The 24741-nt window shown below is 40.3% G+C and overlaps 1 protein-coding gene across 1 annotated transcript in view; it reads right to left on the bottom strand.

Moving 5' to 3' along the window:
- FAM189A2 (family with sequence similarity 189 member A2) overlaps positions 1–24722 on the bottom strand; it is a 28964-nt gene extending 4242 nt beyond the window's left edge. The window contains exons 1-8 of the mRNA XM_031064804.1: positions 24492–24722; positions 21982–22038; positions 11854–11964; positions 10318–10446; positions 9457–9561; positions 9224–9339; positions 4976–5105; positions 4317–4389 (exon numbers count right to left, since the gene is read on the bottom strand). Of these exons, the coding sequence (XP_030920664.1) occupies positions 4317–4389; positions 4976–5105; positions 9224–9339; positions 9457–9561; positions 10318–10446; positions 11854–11964; positions 21982–22038; positions 24492–24722 (952 nt within the window). The remainder of the gene's footprint in view (positions 1–4316; positions 4390–4975; positions 5106–9223; positions 9340–9456; positions 9562–10317; positions 10447–11853; positions 11965–21981; positions 22039–24491) is intronic.
- Between the last annotated feature and the right edge of the window lie 19 nt (positions 24723–24741).

Raw genomic sequence — 24741 nt, 5'->3', positions numbered from 1 at the left:
AGGCTGACTACAGTCTAGTACACCCTAGTACAAAAATCACCTTAAAGTACCTGATCAGAGAGAAGGGAACTACAGCTTTACTGGGGAAAAACTAAATCTCACAGAGCCTCAAATCCTCCTGCATATAGGCAGTTGTACCAAGATAAGACAGCATACAGTCAGAGAGGTCAGTCAACTTTTGCAATTAGGTATCTTGTTAATCAGTGACCAGCCCCTAAAAAGGAATTAAAATATTTACTTAAATATTTTCCTGCATTCTTGTGATATGCTACATCCTTCCCACTCCTTCTTTTCCTAAGAGTGAAACTATGAGCTGCCATTTAATGAACAGGACAGGATGCAGCTGTGTTCACTTCTCACTAAGCTTGGTTCTGTACCTCCATCTAGTGGCACCTGGCATATTACAAAAAACAATTTCATTGATCATTCAGGAGTTAAAAAATTTGTAGTTGGCTGCCCTTAGTCAGATGCCAGGTACCCACCACAGTCACACCCCTCTGCAACTGGACAGGGGAGAAAAAATACAATGAAAGGCTCATTATTTGAAATAAGAACAGGGAGAGATCATTCATCAATTACTATCATGGGCAAAACAGATTCAGCTCGTGGATATTGACTGACTTTACCCAAAAACGAGCAGAATTAATGAGAAGTAAAACAGATCTTAAAAACACCTTCCCCATCCCTCCCCAGGGCTTCATCCTCTGCCCTGCAGCAGCGCAGGGAATGTGGGTTACAGTCAGTTCATGGCACGTTTCTGCTGCTGCTTAGGGAGAGGAGTCCTTTCTCTTCCACAGTGTGGGGTCCCTCCCACAGGAGACAGTTCTCCAGGAACTTCTCCAGCTTGAGTCCATTCCACGGCAACAGTTCTACATAAAACGCTTCAGTGTGGTCACTCTTCCATGGGGTCAGTCCTGTTCCAGCGTGGGTCCCCCAAAGGGTCACAAGACCTACCAGGAAACCTGCTCCAGCATGGGCTCCTCTCTCCAGCAGTCTGCAGGTCCCTGCCAGGAGCCTGTTTCAGCACAGGCCTCCCATGGGTTCACAGCCTTCTTGCACACACCAACCTGTTCCAGTGGGGGTTCTCCATGACCTGCAGGTGGATCTCTGCATCCCTGTGAACCTCCATGGCTGCAAGGGTACAGCTGCCTCTCCATGGGCTGCAACGTGGGCTGCAGGGGAATCTCTGCTCCAGCACCTGAAGCAACTTCTGCACCTCCTGCCCCTCCTTCTCCACTGGCCCTGGTGTTTGCAGGACTGTTTCTCTCACATATTCTCACTTCACTCTTCTCTGACCACCAATACATCTGCAAAGTAACTTATTTTCCCTTCTTAAATATGCTGTCACAGAGGTGTTACCATAATTTCTAACTGGTCCAGTCTTCTCGAGCAGCAGGTCCATCTTTGGAGCTCTGCCAGGCATAAAGGAAGCTTCAAACCTTCCAGCAGCTTTCCTGCCACTACCAAAACTTAGTCATGCAAACCCAGTACAAAACCAAATTCATGTAAATAGTCTTTTATTCAGAACACAGCAAAAATCTGTGGTGTCACTCTTAACAGGTATGCAGCAGTGGCAGGAGCATTAAGAAAATTTAGGCTTTGATGATATGTACTTGTTGAGCACAGCACCTTATTGTCTACACAAATGCAACTTAGAATCTCTTAAGAGAAGAAAGAGTGACACAACCTATATAAAACAGGTACCAGCCTAGCAAATCAGAAGGTAAGGCACAACAACAAAATATGGCAGATCAAGAATCATGCAGGATTTAAAGAATCCATCACCAATCTAACCTTTTCAACACCAGTGGAGCTGTGTTAGCAGTAAGCCCTGAAGGTACAATGCTGCTGTTACTTTGGAGAGGTTGTTTGTTTGGTATTTTTTTTAAATTCTAAAGAGATTAATCAACAGATTTTGTGATCTTAAGATAATCCTTAATAATGTTAATGTTTCAGAGAGATAACTGTCTCATGGTGGTGTGAACTGGAAATGCGTACACCTAGTTTGTAATGATACAGAGCAGCTAAGCACTTCCTGCCACCAGCAAAATGTTGCATTGCCTTCCTACTGCAGTCAGCAGGGGAAGTCCCTTTCTGCTTCACAGGAGTGATTACGAAGTCAGTAAAACAATTTTAGCTGGCACAGAGAATCTTTACAGCTCCTCCTGCAGACAGCAGTCAGGATTCCCCTCACTCTGCTGGCAGAGTAGTCCACAGCTCTAACTTCCATCGGGAGCTATGCTCAGTTGATCAGCCCTGATGATGCCAAGGGAATCACAGCGTCATACACGAATGCCCTGGCATGACAGCCCGCCAGTATAAACTGAAAGATCAAGTTTTATTTATAGATTGCTACACTGCATCAGCTGAGACCGCCCACAGACTTCCTCTGCCACAATTCCAACATAAGCCTCATCCTTGTATTTCCCTCCTCCAGTGGTTTAACCCCAGCAGGCAGCTCAGTCCCTCACAGTCACTCTCACACTTCCCCAGTGATATGGGGAGAAGAACTGAAGGACAGAAGTGGCAGAACTCATGAGCTAAGGACAGCTGGAGTGAGGTGGGGAGGGAAAAAACCCAAGAAACTCAAGGGAAAACAAGTGATGCAAAAGCAGTCACTCACCAGTGACTGATCCCAGCCAGTCCCTGAACAGTGACAATGCTGGAACACTCCCCCCAGGTTACAAATCCAAACCAGCACCACAGGCTGCTATGAAGGAAATTAACTCCATTCCAGCCAGATGTAGTACACCTCTCCAAATTTAAATAAAGAAAGATATTCTGCTCCATGTATTTCTTTTTTCCTAAATTCTAGGAAGCCCTGGCATCTAGAAGAAGCAGCAGAGTTAATTTTCTTTCTTAAGAGGCTTACTTTCTTTTTTTATCTGAATTTAACAGGCAGGCTGATAATTAAATGTTTCTTTACAGACATTTTTATTAAAAAATACTGGACAAACCAGTTAGGATGATAGAGAGGAGGGTACCCTTTGCCATATGTGCTCAGGTAGGTCTGATTCTTCTAAAGGAAAATTTTAAATACAAATGCCTCAAACAATGTGGTATCAGAGCCTTTTTTCAAAACAAAACAAAACAAAACAAAACAAAACAAAACTGGACAAGACAAAACAAGACAAAATACTTTCCTGACTGTCCTTCCCTGCAAGTGCATTTTCTATGCTATTTTTTTCCTGTTTCCAGTCCCCATAACTTTTTAGCATGTATCCTTATATTTGATAACCTCTTTTTGTTTGAGCACAGGAAGCTCAGAGACAGCAACAGGACTTTTATCCGCAAGAAAGCTTTGAGAAAGAAATCCAGAGGAGCTGTAGCAAAAGGTTTCATTCTGATTATCACAGCTAGCAAGACACCATAAGCACCCAAGTGCTTGTTTTCAGAGGTTTCAGGCAGACAGTCAGAGTTTAAAGGGATTTTGACAGAGCTGACATTTGGCTAAAGTATGACTTTACGCAAACTCTTTTTTCCCCCTGACTCCATATAACTGGAACAATTCCAACTGATGCAGTTCAAACCCAAGGGTTTTTACAATTTAGTAAGTAGGCTGGCAGAAGACAGGCTGCACTTAAATAAAAGATTTGGGGCTTCCCCCCTGCCCCAGTCTTTACTCTGTTGTGTGGATATTGCAAATGAGACAATCTTGCCATAATGGCCAAGTCCTAATGAAAATTGGAACACATTTTCATGGGCTGTACTAGAAAAGCTGGAAGTTAATGATGTTCAGCCACAAGCCTACATTGCAACAAACATTAGGCTAAAAAAAACTTTTGAGTGGCAGCCATGGTTTTCTAAAACAGTGCAGAGCAAACTTGATGTGGTCTCTAACAGAAGTTTAGCTATCTCCTGTACCAGGATGCAGAAATTATTTAGTAATTCTTCCAGTATAGGCTGGATAATGGAGTAATTCCCAGTTTAGTCCACACAGTACTGCATTATTCAATCCTTTTCCTATTTTTACCAGCAACAAAATGTTACCAGGCCCCATCACATACACTAAGCAAAGGGAAGCACCAGAGGTGGACATCATTTCTTAAAACATATGGGTATAGTGTCAAAACCTAACTTTTGGGTTACTAAAAAGGAAACATATCCTTCTTTCCGTATCTTGCATGAAAACAACTTGCTGTGCTTTTAAACATTTTAAATATTAATCCTTGGTCCCACCCCAAAACAATCATGATTCTGTATTTCTGGTTTGCAGTATGGTGGCTGTCTGTCAAAGAACTAATGCTGCTGCTGCTGCATTAAGTTGTATGTGTTGGAGGGAACATTCTAGAACAAACATTAAAATTACTTTTTACCTTGAGAGGACTGCCTGTCACTTACTTCCCCTGAATCAAGCTCTTCCACACCATTTATTTGAAGTGCACCTCCCTGGAATAGAATACAAAAGTTGAAAAATCACAAGTCACCACCTTTCTCTGGCGTTTCTAAGAACTGCAACATCCACCTTAGAAATGTAATACCTGTTCTTAACTACAGAGAGACTGTGTGATATGACTTCAATCCCATGGCAAAATCAAGGCCAGTGCATACACTCATCTTCAGTCTAATATTCATATTCATCAACTAGGTCAGTGAATTTGATCCTATCCAGTATTTTCTGGGAAAAAGTGCCTGTCTTTTGAAAACACCAGTGAAAAAGAATGGCCATTGATGCAAAAACCTTGACCTAGTACCTCATGGGAGGAGTAAGCAGAGTAAAGCAAGGAAGTCTTTTAGAATAACCAGCAACAGGTGTGCTCCACATTGCTTTCTGCTCCTTCTCCCTATGCCTGGGCAGCTTTCCAAGTGGAGAAAACTTTTCAGTTTCAGAGATAAATGACTAATTAAAATCTTTGGTGAAATTTACATTCATAATCAAATGTATCCTCTGGATGTACATATACCATGCTTGAGTGCAACCTCTCCCTTAGAATGGAAAAAACCAAACCAGACATTAAACTCCTGTGGCCCATACCTGCTCAGAGCTTTTTAAGCTGCACACAGTTTCGTAGGGTGGAGGTGGGTCCAGAGGGCAGTACACTTCAACCCCTCTGATTCGTGTTACATAAATATAGTGCAGTGAAATCACATCAGAGACAGGTGTGCTGCAATAAATAACACAGATCAAATCTGTTAGTATGGCCTTACAGCTGCAGAAAAACATCACCTGTTACCAAACCCCACCGGCTTTCTGTGCCAGATCAGATTTTGGGATGCAAGTCACAGGTACTGGACTCGCCAAGATCTGCAAGATTTTGTCTCAGAAGATTGCAGGAATAATTCCCAGTTTAGCTCCTCAGGACGTGCCTCTCTAGTGTGTTCCCCAGAGTTCAAACATCTTTGGGCAGCACAGGGCCTAGGAACCCATTCCAGTTTTACTTCAGAGATTCAGTTTTGTGACAAAAAATTAAAGTACAGATTGTCACTCAAAATGTGACAGCCTATCTCTGAGTTTTGTGAACCACTGAGTTCTTACTTATAACCTAAACTCAAGATACTTCTGACCTGGTGCTTTATGCTCAGATACAGCTGCACAGAAAAAGCCAAATCCAAACTAAAGGCTGTTTTTGTGAAAGGCAACAATATTATGGCTGACCAATTCCAAAGGCTTGTATGAGGCAAAGGCACCTCATAGCTGATCTTACTCCTCAGTTTCCAAAGAGCTCTCTGAAACCTCTACCACAGCAGAAATCCCAAAGGCCTTCTACTGCAACATCTTTCTCTTAGGAAGTAGCTCAGAGAAGGAAGAAAATAGAATAGTGCCTGGAGAAGCCTTAATTTTGATAAACATACATTTACATTGCCCCAGGAACACTGTAACAATGCGGTGGTCAACAGCAGAGCTAGCAAGACGACCTTCCCAACACAATCCTCAGAGAAGTCTGTGACCCAAAGCATCTCAGTTCTTCTCTGCTTTTTATTTTTTAATTTTAGTTGCTGATTTGGTGCTGAGCAGGAACCTCAAGAAACACACAGAAACCCATATTTTGCTCTCTGAATTTTGGTCAGGTTTCATTCACCATCACTAGTGGATGCTACTCTCTATAAAGCAAGTCCTTCCTCACAGAATTTAGGGCTTCTCTGGAGACTGGCTAGAAGGAACAAAGATGACTGTGAAAGTTTTTTCTTGCAAGCTCAGAGAAAAGGGCAGAATGACAGAAATGCTGATGGAAGACCACTTGCACAGACAGGAAAAGAATATAACTTTCAAAACGCGAAGCTGGAAGCCCCCTTATGAAGGCAACGGAGGTAATGCACAGAGAAATCTGAGGAAAGGAAAGCAGATATTTTGACAGCTGGCCATTATCTTTTTTAATCTTAAAAATGGGGAAAACAAAATATGCTAAAATAGTTTTTAACTACAATCTACTTAATCTGTTCCAAAAGGCTTCAGAACAATTCTGGAGACAGATCCTCCATCAACATCACTTCCTCACATTTTCCTAGTATGCTGATGCTGAATTTACATTCAATGTAAGCCACAAAGTTATATACGTTTTGAATCTTAGTTTTGTTTTTAAACATGCCTGATCTGGCCTACCCAGCTCAGTCATACCTTGAAAATTAATGCTATGTCCAACAATTATGGTAAAACTTATTACAGAATATGCAACTAGAAAAGCACTCCCTGGAGTCCCTTAATTGTAAAAGTAATTTCCAGGAGGTATCTGAACAATATTTTAAACTGAACTGAGGTAGATTTCTAGGCCTTGCTGCCCAACATGCATTATCCCTTCCCTTAAATTTACACGTCTTGTGACACTTTCATAGAATCATAAAATATCCTGAGCTGGAAGGGACCCACAAAGATCAAAGGCCAGCTCCTGCTAAACTTCACATTTTATTTTTCACCTGGAAACTCAGCTCTCACTGTTTGTGTTGTGCCAACCCTGAAAAATAATGTAATTGCTATTTTTTACTGTATGAAACAAGAGCAGAGATAGGAATTGACCAGACACTTGAAGGGCTAGGGGTTTTTTTGCTATTAAATACAACAAATGTAGAAGTTTCCCATGAACAAGCGAGCAAACCAACTGTCTTTTGACATCTGGACCCCTGATGTTTCAATTTAAAGAGTGGCAGAGTAGGCCTGCCCATTCCAAACATGTCTTTGGCACAAATTCTGATGAGTGTAGTGTTTCCCTTTTCCGAGGATATATCTGTCTCGGAGCTTGCAGATGGGGCTCACCTCCCTGGATGTGGTTCCTGTCACACCCTCCTTGCACACAAAGGTTTGGGATGCAGGGACCAGGGAGCTCAGCACAGAAAGCCAGGGCACAGGAGCTAAAAGGAGCTCAGGGTACAATCTGGGAGGAAGAAGTGTGAGAAGGCTGACTGAGAAATGGCCACATCCCATCTCAGCCGCTCTTGGAGGATTCAGCCTGGGCTGAGTCATAATTACTCATCTTCCAAAACAGAAATAAAGCCAGTCTGCTGCTTTAACTTCTGCACTCCTGTATAACTACCCAGAACACCCTAAAACAAGTAGCCTGACTTCAGAAAGATGTCATCATCAGCATTACTATCAGCCCGTAATTACTATCGTTACTTCAGTATTACTATCAACCACTTTTAACACAGTCACGGGCAAGGTAGCTACTCAATTTTAGACCACAGAAGCCTTAAATACTGTTCAGCAGACCCTCCTGTGCCCCCCAAAAATATAAATATAAATATATATATATATATATATGTACTGCTGCTGGGAAAGAGATAACCATCCAGAATGACATGCTAGACAAAGAACAAATGGTCCATTTTAAAGCAGGAGAGCTGTGAAAAGCATAAATAATTATTCTTACAAAGAGATCATTATACATTCCACTCTGTTGTCATAAGCTGCTTGAACCAATACTTAAATAGAGGATTTCAGTAGTATTTTGAATTCAAATCCAGCCTCTAGTGTTTCAGAGGACCTGTTCATTCTAAATCCTACTGTTGTGCCATGTTATAATTTTCCAGGCAATCCCAAAATCTGTAATTACTTCTGCCAGGAACATACAGTATTGAAAGTCATGCATGCTATTTCTGATGAAACAGTGAAATAAACTAAACACTCCTGCTCACTGCAAAAAGGAGGAATTTTGAAAAAGAGTCATACAGTCTGCCTGAGCACCATAATACTTTATGCATAAATATTGTATGTTCAGAACAAAATAATGCAGCCCTGAAGGCACTTGAGATACTAGTTCATGTTCTGACTCAGGTGTTTATTATTTATGAGTAAAACAGTCTCACAGCCATGAGTTCTGCAGCTTTTCATTAGAAGGCACAAAATGGCTAACAGTCTCTTGTTACAAGGTCTTTTAACACTAAATTATCCAATTAATGACACCTAGATTATTTTCCCTTTTAACCCAATGACTGATCCCAAAGACTGATCCCAAAAGTCCACAATGTGGACTTTTCTGCCCAATTACAAAACATCACAGTCACAAACCCATGAAAAAGAAGGAAGAAGGTAAAGAATAACAACCTGACTCCACCCTAAAACCTCCATCTTGCTTCATATTTATTTCTATATTCTAAAATCCCAAACTCTTAGGTTTTCCACCCTGTGATATTACACACTTCTAACCAACTACACACCCGTTATCTCAGCACTATCAGTGAGTTTTGGAAGCCTTCTTCACAGCCTCAGGTCAAATGCAGTGTTCTCTTGTGGGTCTATGCCTATAAGCACAGAAAGTTTAAAATTCTCAGCATCCAGGATTCCAAGAGCCCCACGTGAGTCATAAACTAGTAAAGCCAACTTGCAAGTTACTTTTAAGAGCAAATAACCTGCAAGGTAAGGGATTTTTCAAGCAGTGCAGTCAAAACACACCCTACAGTCAGCCCTAAGAACTCAAGAGGGAGAAGGAAAACGACTCAGGTCATAGGGGGAACACCATTCAGAGTCTCTGGCTTGCCAAATGGTTGTGTTTGGCTTCCCACTGCTGTCCTCACCCCCTCTTGACAGCATCATGTAAGTCTTCAGCTGTGTCAAGCAGTAGTATTTCTCTCGCCCAGAAATAGTTCCTAGAGAATCTAAACTCAAAACCACAAAATTTTACCCCCTTATCCACACTGTATTTATGCTTTCTCCAAACTAATAGGTTTTTCCTTCTTTTTTTTTAATCCCCCTAAAATCACAAACCTTTTTCACCTGAGAAAACAATCTTAAAAAAAAAAGATTAGGCAGTGTTTCAAAAGACACTAGAAGAAAGGGAGTGTACAGTTTTACCTGTGACTTTGTGGAGTACAAGAATTAAAAGTTGCAAAATAGGAGGGAGGTGGGACAGGTGGGACAAAGTCATCAGGATCCAAATTGTGATCTTCACCTTCAATCTCACATTCATCCTATTAAAAAAAAACTTGTGTTAAAAGCCTTCTGAGCTATAAATATTGCTGAACAGTGTAATCTGTTAGTACTGTTTGTACACTCTCTATGGCAGGCAATGCCTGGTGCTCACTTACGCTGCAGGATCTTCGTGATGCAAGTGTCAGTAAGTAATGCAGGGCAGCCGCTGTGAAGCAAACTGTGGCAGTGAGAGCATTCAGGGCACTAAGAGCTAAGAGAACCTTCTAAAGAACATGAAGAATATCGAAATTAAAAAATTAAACAATGGTATTTGTAAATGTAAAAATAATAATAAATAATAATACAAAACTAAAACAAATAGAGAAAACACAGGGATGATCATGGCAATTACTTCTAAAAAATGTATGGGATGAAGTCTTCAGCACAATCTTCAAGACTGGAGTAATTCGCAAAACTTGTTTTACACTATTTACTGTCCTGACAGAGAGATCCAGAAGGGTTTAATATAGCTCAGATGTGATTTATCCATTTACTCATCCAAGAATTACAACCTTCCTCATAAGTTCTCTGTGGGAAATACAGATTCAAGATGATCACCATTAAAGACATGTCAAAGCCTTTTGATATTTGAAGATGGTGTTGGTTGGGAGTTTTATTTTAGCAGTTTGTAAGCCACAAAAAGCTGAGAAGTGCAAAAGACTAACAAAGGCATCAAATAATTAGCTAAAATTTAGATCTCATTTACCCCTGTAATCTTGTCTGGATTCAACAGCAGTTTTGGTGGAACTAAATACAAAAAACAGGCAAGAACTGCTTATTGGCTCAGCAATGCACTGGTCAAAACCCAGACATGAAACCCTCCCCCCTCCTGTCATGTTACAGTACCATGAAGAGCTTCTGACTGGCCAGAAAAATAACAAAGTTTTTCCCAGTAAACACTTCAGCTCTGCACTGCTGCATGAGAATGGACATTATAAAAGCAGTATACTGCACCCACTGATGGGTGTGCAGGGTACCTTGAGAACACGGTGGGCAGCACTGCATGACTTCACGTGGTATAGCTTCAGTACAGCCTTTGCTTCTGTGCAGGTAGTAGGATGAAGTTCTTCACAGCAAAAACAAGTCTTGTTTTCATCCATATCCATCTTCAAAAAACAAAACTCGACTTTTTAATTGTTTTATGCAATATTTTTACCTGCATAATATAGAACCTATTGTCTTAAACTAAGCCCATGACTACAAAGCAGACTGGAAATACAGGATCATATAACTGAACAGTTTGGTATGCCAATGATTCCTGTGTTATACACTTCTTATTTGAGAGAAAGTATTACGGGTACTGCCTTAAAACACTTAAATACAACTTATTGTAATCAAAGCTGCACTGATTGCTAAGCTATTTTACTACTTATACTTTTTCCAATGCATAACTGCCTAGAAATTATTTCTCTGACTGTTGTGCAAACCCCTCTATATGAACTGTACACATTTTCTATGGTTCAAGAATATATCTTGCATTTCTATGGATGGAATGAAACCCTCAACTCTAATTTCAACGCAGTCAAATCATTAATAGCCATATCTGTACACCACAGGTTTTTGTAACTTTCACTTTCAAATTAATCTTATCATCTTAGTTTTCAAAGCAGAAATTCAATGCTTCCATATCTAGAAATAATCGAGGTTTTAGCTTTCAAACTCTGGAGTCACAATGTTGGCACTCTTCCACCTATAGAAGCCACTCTACAAAATAACTGATGATTCCAGGAATGTCTTTTTGCTGTACCCTATATTTCCAACTACAGACAACTCAGAAATTCCTGCAATATTTGACCACCTCATCTGGAATATCATCATTAATTCTCATTATGGCTTTGGTACAGTGATACTGGATTAATCTAGATTCCCATGGGTTTATAATCTTGGACTCTCACTGCAATACATATACTGGTATGTCAAGGAACTAACAACAGCTTTCCTGAAAGAATAAATGAATGAAAATATATATTCAAAGATCTGTTCCATTAGCCCACAAAGTCCTTCAAGCTTTTACACACAATCATCTCTATCAACAAGTGACTCTGTACTGTATCCTTAAATTTCAATTATTCCACAGTTTCCCGTTCATCAATAGTGATTCTTCTATTTCTCATGACAACCACTTGAGAAAAATCTTTCGCATTCTGTCCTGCCTTCCTGCATCTTCCTCAAGCGGAAGTGTTCTGAAAAGCTACTATGATTTCATCTACCTTATTTTTTTTTCTCACAGCTTCTGCTGCAAGGTATCACAGAATGGTCCTTCCCAGGTGAGGCAAAACAGGAAGAATAATCCCACCCACACATTATAATGAACTGAACATTTTGTTGGTAGCTCACCATTACCCACACACAGGCTTTTTTCAATGGTTTATATTTTTTACATTACTACAAAAATCCCTTGTGCTAGTTCTTTAATTACTTGCAACTCTACATCAGAACATTTGTGATCTCAGCACAGCAAGCTACTATGCCATCATGAGAAGAAATCCATGTAAATCAGTATGCGTGCTTACCAAATCGCATCTGGGTACCCCAGACGCAAACTGAATGCCTTGACATCCTAGTATTAATCCAGTCACGTTCAGCATAAAACTGATCATAGACAGCAGAACAAACAGGTTAACCTGGAACACGAAAACAAAGTTAACTGCAGTGGGCACAGAAACCCAACTCAAGGAAACTATTACAGAGTAAATCCCATTCACAAGCTGAAGCTGGGAATGACTCTCTGCTTTTTCAAAACTGCCCATGACTTCAGTGCCCCAAGGTGTCTTAACCTATTCCCAAAATTCTTTGTCTTCTCTCTCCTAATTCTGGACTAGTTATGCAACTATTGAAAATGTCAGTAATAACAGTACAAGAAATTAAAGGTTTTGTTGGAGTGCAAAGTATGATCTGCAAGTTGCCCAACTTCCAATGAGTGTCACACTCTCCCACCAAGTTTAACTCTCAACACATTCAGAACAGTAAAGAAACCTGAAGAGGAAGAAACATCTTAAGACAACATTCACTGTGCACACTTCCAAAATTATTCTGCAGCACAAATATATGAAAAATGTTTGTTCCAGTACAATAAAGATGGAAACACTTTAGAGACTTGAGACGCATGATTTCATTTCCTCCTGGCTACTAAAACCAGAATATTAGGAAATCAGATAATACTTTCACAGTTTATAAAACACCAGAAACCAAGCAATGGCAAGAGCAATAAATACAGGAAAAAAGGACAAGCAGAAGCAGCGGACAAAATGATGTGTTGCTTTCACCTTACAATCTATGCTTACATGACTTTGGATGTGGATTTTGGACATACGAAAGAACCATCCCTGGCCCCATTCATACAGGCAAAAATATCCTGTACTTCAAGAAAAAGTACTGGGTAAGACTACTACTTTAGAGACAAATAAAGGTAAGATTCCTCTTTAAGCATTCAATCCCACAATGCAAGTATCAGATTCTTAACGTCCTAAAGCATCCTTCTTAATAACAATCTGCTCACTCAGGTTTCTTTGTAGCAAAATGGTCCAAGTAAGGATATCACAAAATACAGAGGAAGAGAAGGACTCTATGAGGGACATGAGTTCAGTCCTGCTCCAGACGTACAGAAGATCCAGTAACAAGGACTTCCTAAACATGCAAAGAACACAATGGCCTTCCAAATAAATTTATCTGATGTACCATGGTTAGCTACCTAGATTCTGAAGCAGAAAGAAGTAACAGCTGTTGCACAAATTATGTTCCCATTTTCTGAGGTTCAGGGAAATAATCCCCAATGAATGGACATGAGCCAAAGAGCATTACTATGCAAGCAAGTTAAATTCTTCAATTGCACATTACTAGTCATTGCTAGTTTGATGATAACACTATCCTGTAAGGTATATTTTAATCCCAAAACCCCTAATAATTGATGTAGCTATTAGTGAATCTCTGTAGAGAACTGGGACTACTTTGTGTTAGACACACTAAAAACAAAATAATTTATAAACTATTAAGAGGAAGAGTATTTTGTCCTAGCTTTGTACTAATCACAAAACCACAGATAAGAGGGGTTTCGTTCTAGAAAGCACTCTGAGTGCCATTTTTTTTTCCATGCAAACACAGAATCTAATGATTTTTTAAAAACTGCACCATGCTCAGAATGTAAATGAATGAAACGCCTTCCTTATGCTTTTACCTAAATTATCCTACTTACTCTTCTAACAAAAAACTACTTTGAGAAAAAAATTTGGTATACACAGGTATTTCATATAAAGAAAACTTTTCAACTGGGTTCAACACAGGGCACTGATAATTAGGAATTAGCCAATACTGTAAGTGAAACAGAAGCTGTTTCAACATAAAACATATTTATAGCACAACTCTCATTAAATTATATTAATAAAAAAAACAAGAGGTGTGTTTCTCCTTTTTCAGCTGATGACTGTCGTGGTTTGAGATGAAATAGATTTTCTGGGATGTCAAACCATGACAACGACAAATGGAGAAAAGAAGTTACGTGGCCAAAGTAAAGAAGGATTAAAAAAAAAAAATAAGCTAGCAAACTCACATTTAAGTTGTCTCCTGTGGTACAGAAGCTGCAATGGAAACAATTCCATCTATAGCTATATAAAAAGCTATATAAAAAGTTACAGTTAAAATCAAGACTTCTAATTAAAAATTTTGAAAAACAAACAAAATCATTAATATTTTACTAAAGGAATGCCAGAAATCAAAGAACAAATAGGAAGAGAAAGAGCATTATAATAAATATGTGAAACAAGGATGATACGTTCTGCATTTATGTTCTAATAAATTCTACCATGTGCAAATGTAATCTTGATCTGTTTTTTTTATAGATATAGTGTATTTTTGACTGAATAATCCAATATTCAGAAAATCCTGCCAAATGAGCACAAGATAAGAATAATTCCTCTAGATTCTATCTAAAATACTACCATGATCTGAACCATAACCACAAAACTCTCTACCACACATCTTGACAGTTGACAAGACATTGTACTTGACCGTCAAGAGAAAGAATCTTTTTTCTTTCTGCTCCAATCAGTGGTCAGCATTTTTACACAATAACTGGGATTGGAAGGGACCCCTTGAGACCATTTAAATCTAATCTGCTGTTCAAGCAGGTGTCACAACAAGGGACCTGGAAGCATAAGATCTCTTCCAACCCAGAACATGCTGTGATTCTGTGACCTACTGTTGCAGACATCTTTTCATTAAAAATCCTTCCTTAGGATTTTTTCCTCCTGAGAAGCTGTGAGGCCTCAGGGACAAAATGTAAATAATGGTTATCTGCTGCTGCAGAATGCAACAGGTGGATCTGTGATTGGTCTCATGTGGATGTTTGGAATTAACAGCCAATCACAGTCAGCTGGCTCAGACTCTCTGTCCGAGCCACAGACCTTTGTTATTCATTCTTTTCTATTCTTAGCTTAGCTAGCCTTCTGAGATGAAACCTTTTCTTCTATTCTTTTAGTATAGTTTTAATGTAATATATATAATAAAATAATAAATCAAGCCTTCTGAAATATAGAGTCAAATCCTCGTCTCTTCCCTCATCTAAGAGCCCTGTGAACACCGTCACAACCTACAGCAAGCTGCTGAATATAATGCCCAGTTAGTTTTGACTATCTCTACATGTAACCTACACCAGTTTTTAACCATCAGAACAGTAGAAAAGTTGTTTTCCATGTTCAGATGGAGTTTCCCATTTTCTCAGTTCTGCTCACAGCCTCTTGTCCTGGCAGTGAGCACTACTGAGAAAGGTTCAGCTTACTATTCTTTGTTCCTTCCCATCAGCTATTAATGGAGATGCAGGAGATTACCACTGGGCCTCCTCTCCTCCAGGCTGAACAGCCACAGCTTTCATACCTCTCCAGGTGTTTGAAGGATCACATCCCTTGACCTGTTGGCAAGTCTCTGCCTAATCCAGCCCAGGACACCAGTAGTCTTCTCTGCCACAAGAGCACTTCGCTGTCTCATGGACAGCTTGTTATCCACCAGGATCCCCAGGTTTTTCTTTGCAGAGCTGCTTTCCACCATGCTGTTCCCTCCTGTGTGATAGGATAATTTCCCTGCGCAGGCAGGACTTTGTATTCCATGTTGCTGAACTTCAGGAGATTCCTTTCAATGCAATCTTCAGCCTGTCTAGGTCATTCCAAACGGCAATATTTAGTGTATCAGCCATTCCTCCCAGTCTGGCATCACCTGTGCTGACAGTGCACTCAGATCCACTGTGCAGAGCACTCGCTTCAGTGGTACTGGCCCCTCATTTTCTACCCCTCAGGCTCACCCCTGGTCCTTGGCTGGCTTGGCTTTCACCACTGATCACAACCTTCTGTGCCCACTTATTCAGTCACTCACTGTTCCATCTAACATGTACTATCAGCTTATTCAGTTACTTATATTCTCCTGCAGATTCAAATTTAAACGTCTACTCACCTACAAGTAAAAACAGGGGTTACACTTCATCCCAGCAACAGAAGATCCTACCCAGAGGAGAGAAGTTCTTCTCAATTTAGAAAAGAACAGAGAAAGGCAAACATGGTATTTCAAAAACTAAAATAGATGTAACTGGTGTTGACTGCAGTTATAAAAACGGAAACAACTCAAACTATGGCCTTAGTTTGGCTCACAGCTTCATCTTCAGAGCATTAGATACACATGGACTGTGAACAGCTGCAGAAAGCCATGAGGAACCTTCATATGAATTAAACTACACGAAAGTGAAGTGTATTCTATTCATATTTGCTAAGGTCTTGCATGTATGATCTTTCTTTCAGGTAAAAAAGTCCATCATCATGCCTTTTGAGGACTCCAAGGAAGAATAAATTTGCATAGTAAAGCTCTGACACTATCTTTCATTCTGAATGGGAAGTTCCTTTTTGTCCTGTGGCTGCTGCTGCCACTGAAGCAAGTATCTAACACCAGACAGGAACTGCTTTCACTTGAACATGCACGTGCAAGACTGATGCCCAAGCAGGCACTTAAATGAAAGAAAAAACAGTTGCTTCAACAACTCTTATATCAGTTTACAGCCTACATATATTCTTTATAAACATCCTGTAGAAAAGAGTACATCCGTTTATTAATTTCCCACCTGCACAGCAGCAATAGCAATAATTAAAACTCATAAGACCTTATTAGATTTCTGTCAGTTTTGAGAGCTATTCATTGTACTGTATGGAAACCCACAGTACAACGGTGAACAAAGGAAAGCCCCACATGAAAAGACAAATTAATTCATTTAATAAAAAAGACACATATTTTAAATGCAGCACTAAAATGCCCCATGTATGAGAGAAAAGCTTTTGCAGCATATAAATGGCTAAAAGCTTCTAATAGCTTTTCATAATCTGACAACTAAAAGAGTATTTCAATTTCCTTATACTGACTTTAAAACCTGTGCATAATTACTACTTATTGACTTAATGCTGGAGTCTAGAGTGTGAGCAAAGAGGTTAATACAGAACTATTTTACTTCTAAAATACAGGTAAAAAAGATACTACTACAGTAGTTCTCACAAGTCAAATGCTTGTCATAAAGCACATGCCCATGGAGAGACTGGTTTTCAGGGTCAGGGACATGATAGGGAGCTTCTGTTCACAGTTCACTGTTACTAGCAGAGCTAAAATTTAAGAACACTGCCTGAATGAAGTATCTTGATCTATACATTAAATTTTAGTTAAATTAATGAAAATCTGTCAAGGTGCAGATATCATAGCAGTAGTCAGCCCTAAGAAATCTTTATTTAAAGTTTTCTGGAACACATATTTCTTTGGATAAAAATTTTCAATTAAATAAATTCTTCAAAAATTTCCGGGTTATAAATAAAGCCTGAATTCCATAAACTTTTCTGTTTTCAAAGTAAGATCTGTAGATATTTCTCATTAACCAACTATAATAACACATTTAAAGTGCTTCAAATAAAAATTTCAAATCCTTATGTGACCACACTGTAAAACATCTGAAGAATCGAGACTGAATGACTCATGCTGGATGTGCAACTCTTGATTTTTCTGTCAAACCCCTCAAAGCTTTACACGAAAACAACAGCATGTATGAACACAAAAGCTGTTGTGCTAGCAAACGGTATAAAGCATGCAGTACTTGACACAGCTGAAAGCCAGTCACATCCAACCAGCCTGCATGTGTTCTGTTGACTTCTTGATCCCATGCATTTTGCAGGTACCAGTCTGCTCCCCAGTACTTGCAGCCGCAGCAGTTAAACTGCACAGCACAACAAGCTAGTGTCTTGTTGGATGGTGGCACCCCTTTCCCTTTCTTTCAATCACAGCTACATCTCCTCTTTAGCAGCAGAACTCAAGCACCAAACAGACACCAGAGAGATGCTTAAATTGAAGTCTTTGTTTCACTTGGAGAAAAAAACCCCAAAACCAGAAACAAACACAGAGAGTCACCTAAAAAGCACTCTCCAGGGCTGTAACTAATTTGTGCGTGACTGAAAGGAAAGGATGCTTAACTAGCTAAGGGCTTCTTTATTCAGCAAAGCATGAACGGCTCCTGGCAACTCCTGGGAATGCAACATAAACTCCAATCAGTCCAATCTGGCATATAAGTAAGGACAGACACTATAGCAGCTAGCATGACCTGTCAAAGACATGAACTGCCCTCAAAACACCCACAATCAAACTAACAAGGGAGAACTGACGTACTCTCTGAAAGAATTTAAGTTCCTTCAGGTAAAACTAAGATTTGAAGCTGTGTGAAAGGAAGGAGTTTAGGAGCAGAGAGAAAGAAACTGGATTCTATGCATGGAGGAAGGTAACATTGAGGAAGATTGAGCCCAGAACAGTTCAGAGCCAATACCCATGTAACTTGGAGGGGTGGGTGGCGAGTTTCCCTTTTCACATTAATGTATTTGGACAGTCCTAAAGAAGAAGAAACATAGGATCATTAACATTTCCAAGACCATTGAGTCCAGTGCTAACTCAGCATTACCTCAAAGAAAAATCAGCTTCAAAGCACAAGCGTTACAAGCTGAGTTCCAAAACTGATTGACACTTGATATCGATATCCATAATGGAAATTCTGCAAACACCTAAAATCAAGGAAGGACTGAAACCAGACTTCTCAGCAGCTGTACTGCTCAAGGCTAGGCCTTCCTTGCAAAAATGTCCTTGAAAATAAATGACAATTTTGCCTTGCAGTACCCTCTCTCAGAGATATATTATTTATCTAGTATCGTCCCACACTGTTAATACAGCTGTAAAACAGTGTGGATGGCAAAACCCAAATATGGCTCTCCATTTTATTTACTAAAAGGTCTTATCACATCCATCCCTCTTCACGGCTGTTTTTTCACAGACGGTGCTACTAAAGGTCCACTACATCTGTAATCAATGTGTTTCCCTTCCTTTCTCCCTGCCAAGGAAAAAAACGAGTGGCTGAAACACCACAGCCCATCCCCAGCTCATTTCTCACAGCACTGCAGCCCTGTGCTTTCTTCAAGCATCAGCAGCACCAGAATCTTGCTATCACAGAAAAAAAACCCTACAGTCTGGTACCTTTCTCCATTACCAAGGCCTTGAATTGAAGTGGCAGCCTTGACAGCCTGACCCTTCACAAAAACCCAAACACAGGCAGTGAGAAACTGTAGGAATCTATAAAGTTAGAGGGTTATGAATATGAAATATGAATTATGAAATTATGAATAGGGTTTTATGCTTTGTTTTCTTATAAATGAACAAGCAAGTATTGTTTTAACCCCAGCTACGTGTGCTTATGTTGATTAGATAGAATCACTGTCAATATGCTTTCTCTCTGTGTAATTGGGTGGGATGAGTATTTGGTGACTTGTAACAAGTGAGTTTCTTTGGCTTGCTGCCTGGATGCGAACTGTCAAGATCTTTGCATAGACAAAACTATGTATTATAAAGATTCTGGAAAATAAATGGTTCCGATGCATCCTTCAGTAGTCCCGTCCCGTTCGTGTCTGTATATAAACTGCCGGCGCAGAAACCATCACTGGGAGTGCTAAGGCTTTACACAAGGAGTTGTAAGAGGAGGACAGTCACAACTGACAAATGGGTATGTTTTAGTTCTGAATGAGTTTTCTAGTCTTGCTTATGAATATCATAATTCTAAGTCATGACTGTGTAATGATCTCATTGCTGAGACATTTAGGAAGCTCGCTTTTGCAATTTGTTTAATAGTGCATCTCCATAACTCCCTAGAGAAAACATTCAAGTTAGTAGAGGGTAGACATTATAGATATTTAGCCCAGCATAAATATGCCCACAGAAACTAACAATCTGTCCTTGAAAGACTGTAGCTAGTTTAAGGCATTATTTCCTTATCCTCAAGAAGAGTTTAATGTTTATTTATTTTTATTTTTCCACACAGAACAGAATATTTCAGTTGGAAGGAACCTACAACAATCATCTAGTTCAAATGCCTGACCACTTCAGGGCTCACCAAAAATCAAAGCACAGTATTAAGTGCATTGTCCAAAATGCCTCATGAACACCTATAGCTCGGGGAATCAAACACATCTCTAGGAGCCTGTTCCAGGCTTTCGCTGCTCTTTTAGCAGAAATGCTTCCCAGTGTCAAGGCTGATCTAATCTGGCTATCAAAAATCAAACTTCTATAGAATTCACATACAAATAAGAAAAAAACCCCAAACAGTTACATAGAATCACATAATCACAGAATAATTGTGGCTGTAAGAGAGCTGTAAGACTCCTGTGTTATCTCCTGCTCAAAATAGGGTCAGCTATGAAATCATGGCAGGCTGCTCAGAGCTTTTATCAATTTCATGTCAAAAACTTTTCCTGCTGCATAATATCCCAGGGCAATCTTCTTCAGCATGTGACCATCCTAAAGACCATGTGAAATAAAAGTGGGGATCAGGAATAATTTGTGTTTTCTATTTAGGTAAAACTAGGAAAGGAAAATAAGGTTTATACAAAGGAGAATGTTAAAAGAGTGAAAGAGCAAAAACATGCTATAGAAACCGCACAGAACACAGGCAGTATTAGCACAGGAGTACTGCGCAAGCCTTAGGCAGTTTGAGACTGACAGCATGTACATTTATCTTGATGAAAATATGGTCCTTCCAGATTGGGAGTCTTTAACAGTGCACTCCTCTCTATATCTACAAAACTCCTAAAAAATTTGCCCATGTTAACCAACGCACACTGAGAAATAACAATGGATGTTAGGGGTGCTGGTTGACAGCTAGCTGAACATGAGCTAGCAGTGCGTGTGCCCAGTGGCCAAGAAGGCTGGTGGCACACAACCTGTGTCTAGAACAGAGTGGCCAGCAGGACGAGGGCAGGGATCGAGCCCTGGGACCGGGCACTGGGGAGGCCTCACCTCAAGTCTGTGCTCTGTTCTGGGCCCCTCACTTTAGAAGGGACACTGAGGGCCTGTCCAGCGAAGGGCAACGAGGCTCCTGAAAGGACTGGGGAACATCTCTCATGAGGGACAGCTGAGGGAGCTGGGGTTGTTTACTCTCAAGAAGAGGAGGCTCAGGGGGACCTCATTGCTTTTTGCAGCTCCCTGTAAGGGGCTGAGGTGAGTCGGGGCCTGAATCTGCTACAGGGCCTGCAGTGAGAGGACAAGAGAAAATGGCCTCGGGCTGAGACAAGGGAGAGTCAGATCAGACACTAGAAAAAGCTTTTTTGCTGTTGGGGTGGTCATGCTTTGGAATAGGATGCACCAGGGAGGTGGTGGAGTCACCATCCCTGAAGGTGTTCAAGAAGCATCTGGATCTGGCATTGAGTGATGTAGTTTAGGGATTTGAGGCAGTGCTGGGTTGACAGTTGGACTTGATGATCTCAAATCTCTCTTCTAACCTTGGTGAAATCTATGATTCTATCCACAGCTCACACATATAATCCTTGGTACTCCTCACTGATACCCATGTGGACCCCAAAAGAGTGCTGCAGAAAAATTAAAACAACTGCCTTGGCCCGAAAAATGTCTTCAGAAGTGACAGTAAGGTAAAAAATTCTGAGCAAATACACAAAAGCAAACAAATCAAAATCAACCAACCAAATGCAAAAACTCGCTAAACTCACACACAAACAAAAGCAACTCCACGGCTCCTTTTCAAATCCCAACTCTGAGACATTAAGAGCTACACAGCTTCAGATTTCACTTACATGTGGAAACAGCTTACACACCCTGCACATCAATCTACTCTCACAGCAATGCAATGTCCACTGTACATGAAACTAGCACTGGATCCTGTTGTAAGGTGTTACATTAGCTCTCAAACCCATTGTCAAAAACTAAAACACTACAACTAAGCTAGGATTTAAAGCCATCTCCCTCATTTCAGTTTAAGCTGCACGACCTTGGAGAACTAAATTACTTATTCTAAGCCAGCATTTTCTTATACATAAAAATACATAAAATGTGTGCTTTAAATAACATTAACAATTCTTCCAGACATGGTCCCCTCTTGCCCTTACAGAGGACTTCATTCATGCAGGAATGACTATGGCCTTGCATGGTCTTTGACTTCTCTTTAAATAATTATGATTCTGCAATTTGAAAAGAGACTCGACACTATTTTTTTGAAAGGAGAAAGGGGTGATTATTTTTTTAATGACAACTATTAAATTAGGCTCTTTTTTTTTATAATTTCCTTACAAAGTCTAATCCATACTTACCAAAAGCCGCATTGGCCTCTTCCATGTTGTTAATCCTAAAATTCCACATAAGATTGCCTACAACATAAAAAAACATGGCGTCACCAAGAAGTGAAGAACTGTTTACAAAATGCTATTTACACTGTTTTTATTACTGTACTTTGGAATACTATAGCAATGCTGGGAAGATACGAAGATGAACTTTAAAGCAGAGAATACCTACGCTGATGAAGTTCTTTGCTCCTAAGAGCATCCTGCGAAATAACAACCAAGTTACATATGCTGGTTTCTTACTTTTGCCTCCCAGAAAACATGCATGGGGACAAGTAGTATATCAGCAATTCCAACCTCCACATTTGCCTTAAATAACTGCTTTCAGCCAACTAAGTATTTGTTCTCTGCAACATGGCTAGGCAAATCTAAAAATTGTCCTTTTCCTCCCCTCTCTCCATCACCATCTCAGCACTTCAGTAAGTGCCTACTTCCCTCTTCCCTTTTGCTGACTTCTGATCATTCTGGTGAGCTAAAACCCAGAGCATGAACCCTACCAAAATCAATAAAGAGCACTACCACTACCTGCCTGAAAAGTTTTGCTATTTAATCAGATGAATGCCAGTATCAGGGTGAGGAAAGAAGTTAAAATAAAAGCACATTCTTCTGCAACAGCAGTTTTTAGACCAAACTTGCTAAATCACAGAACTGAACCTTATGATTCTTTCTTTATCTTATAGGACCAAACAATTAAGAAATTGTAAAGAATTGCTGTAGAACTGAAACAAACAGCATACCTGAATACTCTCTCACAGAAGAATAGGAACCCTATAAAGAAAGGCAAATAAGTTTCTAAGTACGTCCCATAAGTCAACAGCTATACTTTTAACTTGATGGACATTGTGACTAAGCCAGCCAAGCTCCTATCCCAAAAAGAAACAGGAAGACTGGAACAACCAGGAAGTCATCCACTAGTATTTTTAATAAATCCCTTCTGTAACTTCATTCACTTGACATGATCAATCTAATCTAGCGTAACACGCATATACAACTTGGCCAAAACACCTACTGATATCATCACTGGTGTTGCAAAACAACATACATAACCGCAGTTTCATAACAAAGTATTTTTTGAATTCTCCAACTGCAAAATGGACACATGATTTTATAACAGAGCACATCAATGTGCGCTGACATAATTTTTTTTCCTTCATGACTGCAAATTTATTTCATTACATCTGTTGATAAGAAAAGAAAGTCCTTCTCAAAATTTTCCTGACATGCCCCTCACAAGTCAGCATGTAGCATCCATAATGAAAAGAAAACCAAACCAAAGAGCAGCCAACCAGATACAGCAGGCAGCTTTTAATGGCATCTGCTTTTCCAGGTTGCTTCTGGACTAAAATTTTCACACATATTTTTACACCCAAACAGTATTTTGATAACTTTTCTGATTGTACTATTGTTTCAGAAATATAATTTAAAAAACCCCAAACAAAATCAACACCCTTCTTGATTATTAAAAATACTGAATACCTCTATCTTACACATGCAATTTTAAAGCATTTTAAAAGCACATATTCTGTGGGCAGAATTCAAAGAATGTCCATTGGTTATATAAACTTTTAACCTAGAGTTAGAATTAAAAAAAAAAAAAAGAAACAAAACAAAACAAAAAGGATGAAAGATCACAAGAGATACCAAACAAAGTCATTTGGATGGTCTGGATTTCCCTCACCCCCGAAGGACTGTGTACATTCAGGGATGAACACTGCATTATACAGATGAATAGGAACTACTTGATCCCCAAAAAACTGCACTGAGTGCATTTTTACGGGTGGTGAACAACATGGCAATTTAATTGAAATGTGTAAAGCAAGGGAAAAGCTGATACTGCTCACACAGGCAGCAGGAACTGAGTGTCCCAACCCAGTACATGACTTTCTGACTGCTGGAGGGCCCAAACTGGCACTAATCAATCTGACTCTGTTACACTTAATAACTTCTGCTTACTGCTGCCTAGCTTCTGCAATATAAACTCTTGCATACATTCCATATTTATAAACCTGTGGTTTAAAGCAGGGCCCAACAGGAGATGGAATAACTTCTTTCAGTAGTCTTTCCAAAACTGTGCTAAGTCCATCCATTTTTTTCCCCAGGAACATTGCTGATTTATCCCTACCTTATGCCTACGATCAAAGGCACAAAGCACAAACATTCAACAGCTACACACACAATAATTTTTGAAAATCCTGTGTCTGATAGCGCAAAATAACAGAGTACTTTTTTTTTCTTTCGAAAATGCACGTCAGGAAATAAGCCCCCTATGTGCTTGTCTCGACGCTTGTAACTCCGCTGGGGTCCTGCAAACATCCTACAAAGCTGTCAGCAAAAAGCCGTTGCCCCGTTACCCAGAAGCTGCTTCCAAGCGGTCGCGGAGGAGCGGGATCGCGGATCCCTCGGGACAGCCAGCCCCGCAGGTGCCGAGCACGCACGGCCGGACCCCAGCATGGCGTATCCGGCCCGCGGCCGTCACTTACCGAGGAGCCGGCCCAGAGGGGGCACGCGTTCTTCACCTGAGGGGCGCTGCTCAGCGACAGCGCCCCGAAGCACAGAGCCACCAGGGCGCAACCCAGGCCGGTCTGCAGCAGCCCCAGCCCGAGCAGCGAGCGGAACAGCAGCAGGGGGCACGGGCGGTGGCACCGCGACGCGCCCGTCTGGGGCAGCGGGACGAGTCCCGGGAGAGGGCAGCAGGACCCCGGCAGCACCATCAGCGGCAACACGAGGGGT

This window comes from Geospiza fortis, unplaced genomic scaffold (genome assembly GCF_000277835.1).
Source record: "Geospiza fortis unplaced genomic scaffold, GeoFor_1.0 scaffold1466, whole genome shotgun sequence".
Taxonomy (NCBI): Eukaryota; Metazoa; Chordata; class Aves; order Passeriformes; family Thraupidae; genus Geospiza; species Geospiza fortis.
The sequence above is the reverse complement of the archived record's forward strand: the minus strand, read 5'-3'. Positions and strand labels throughout refer to the sequence as shown.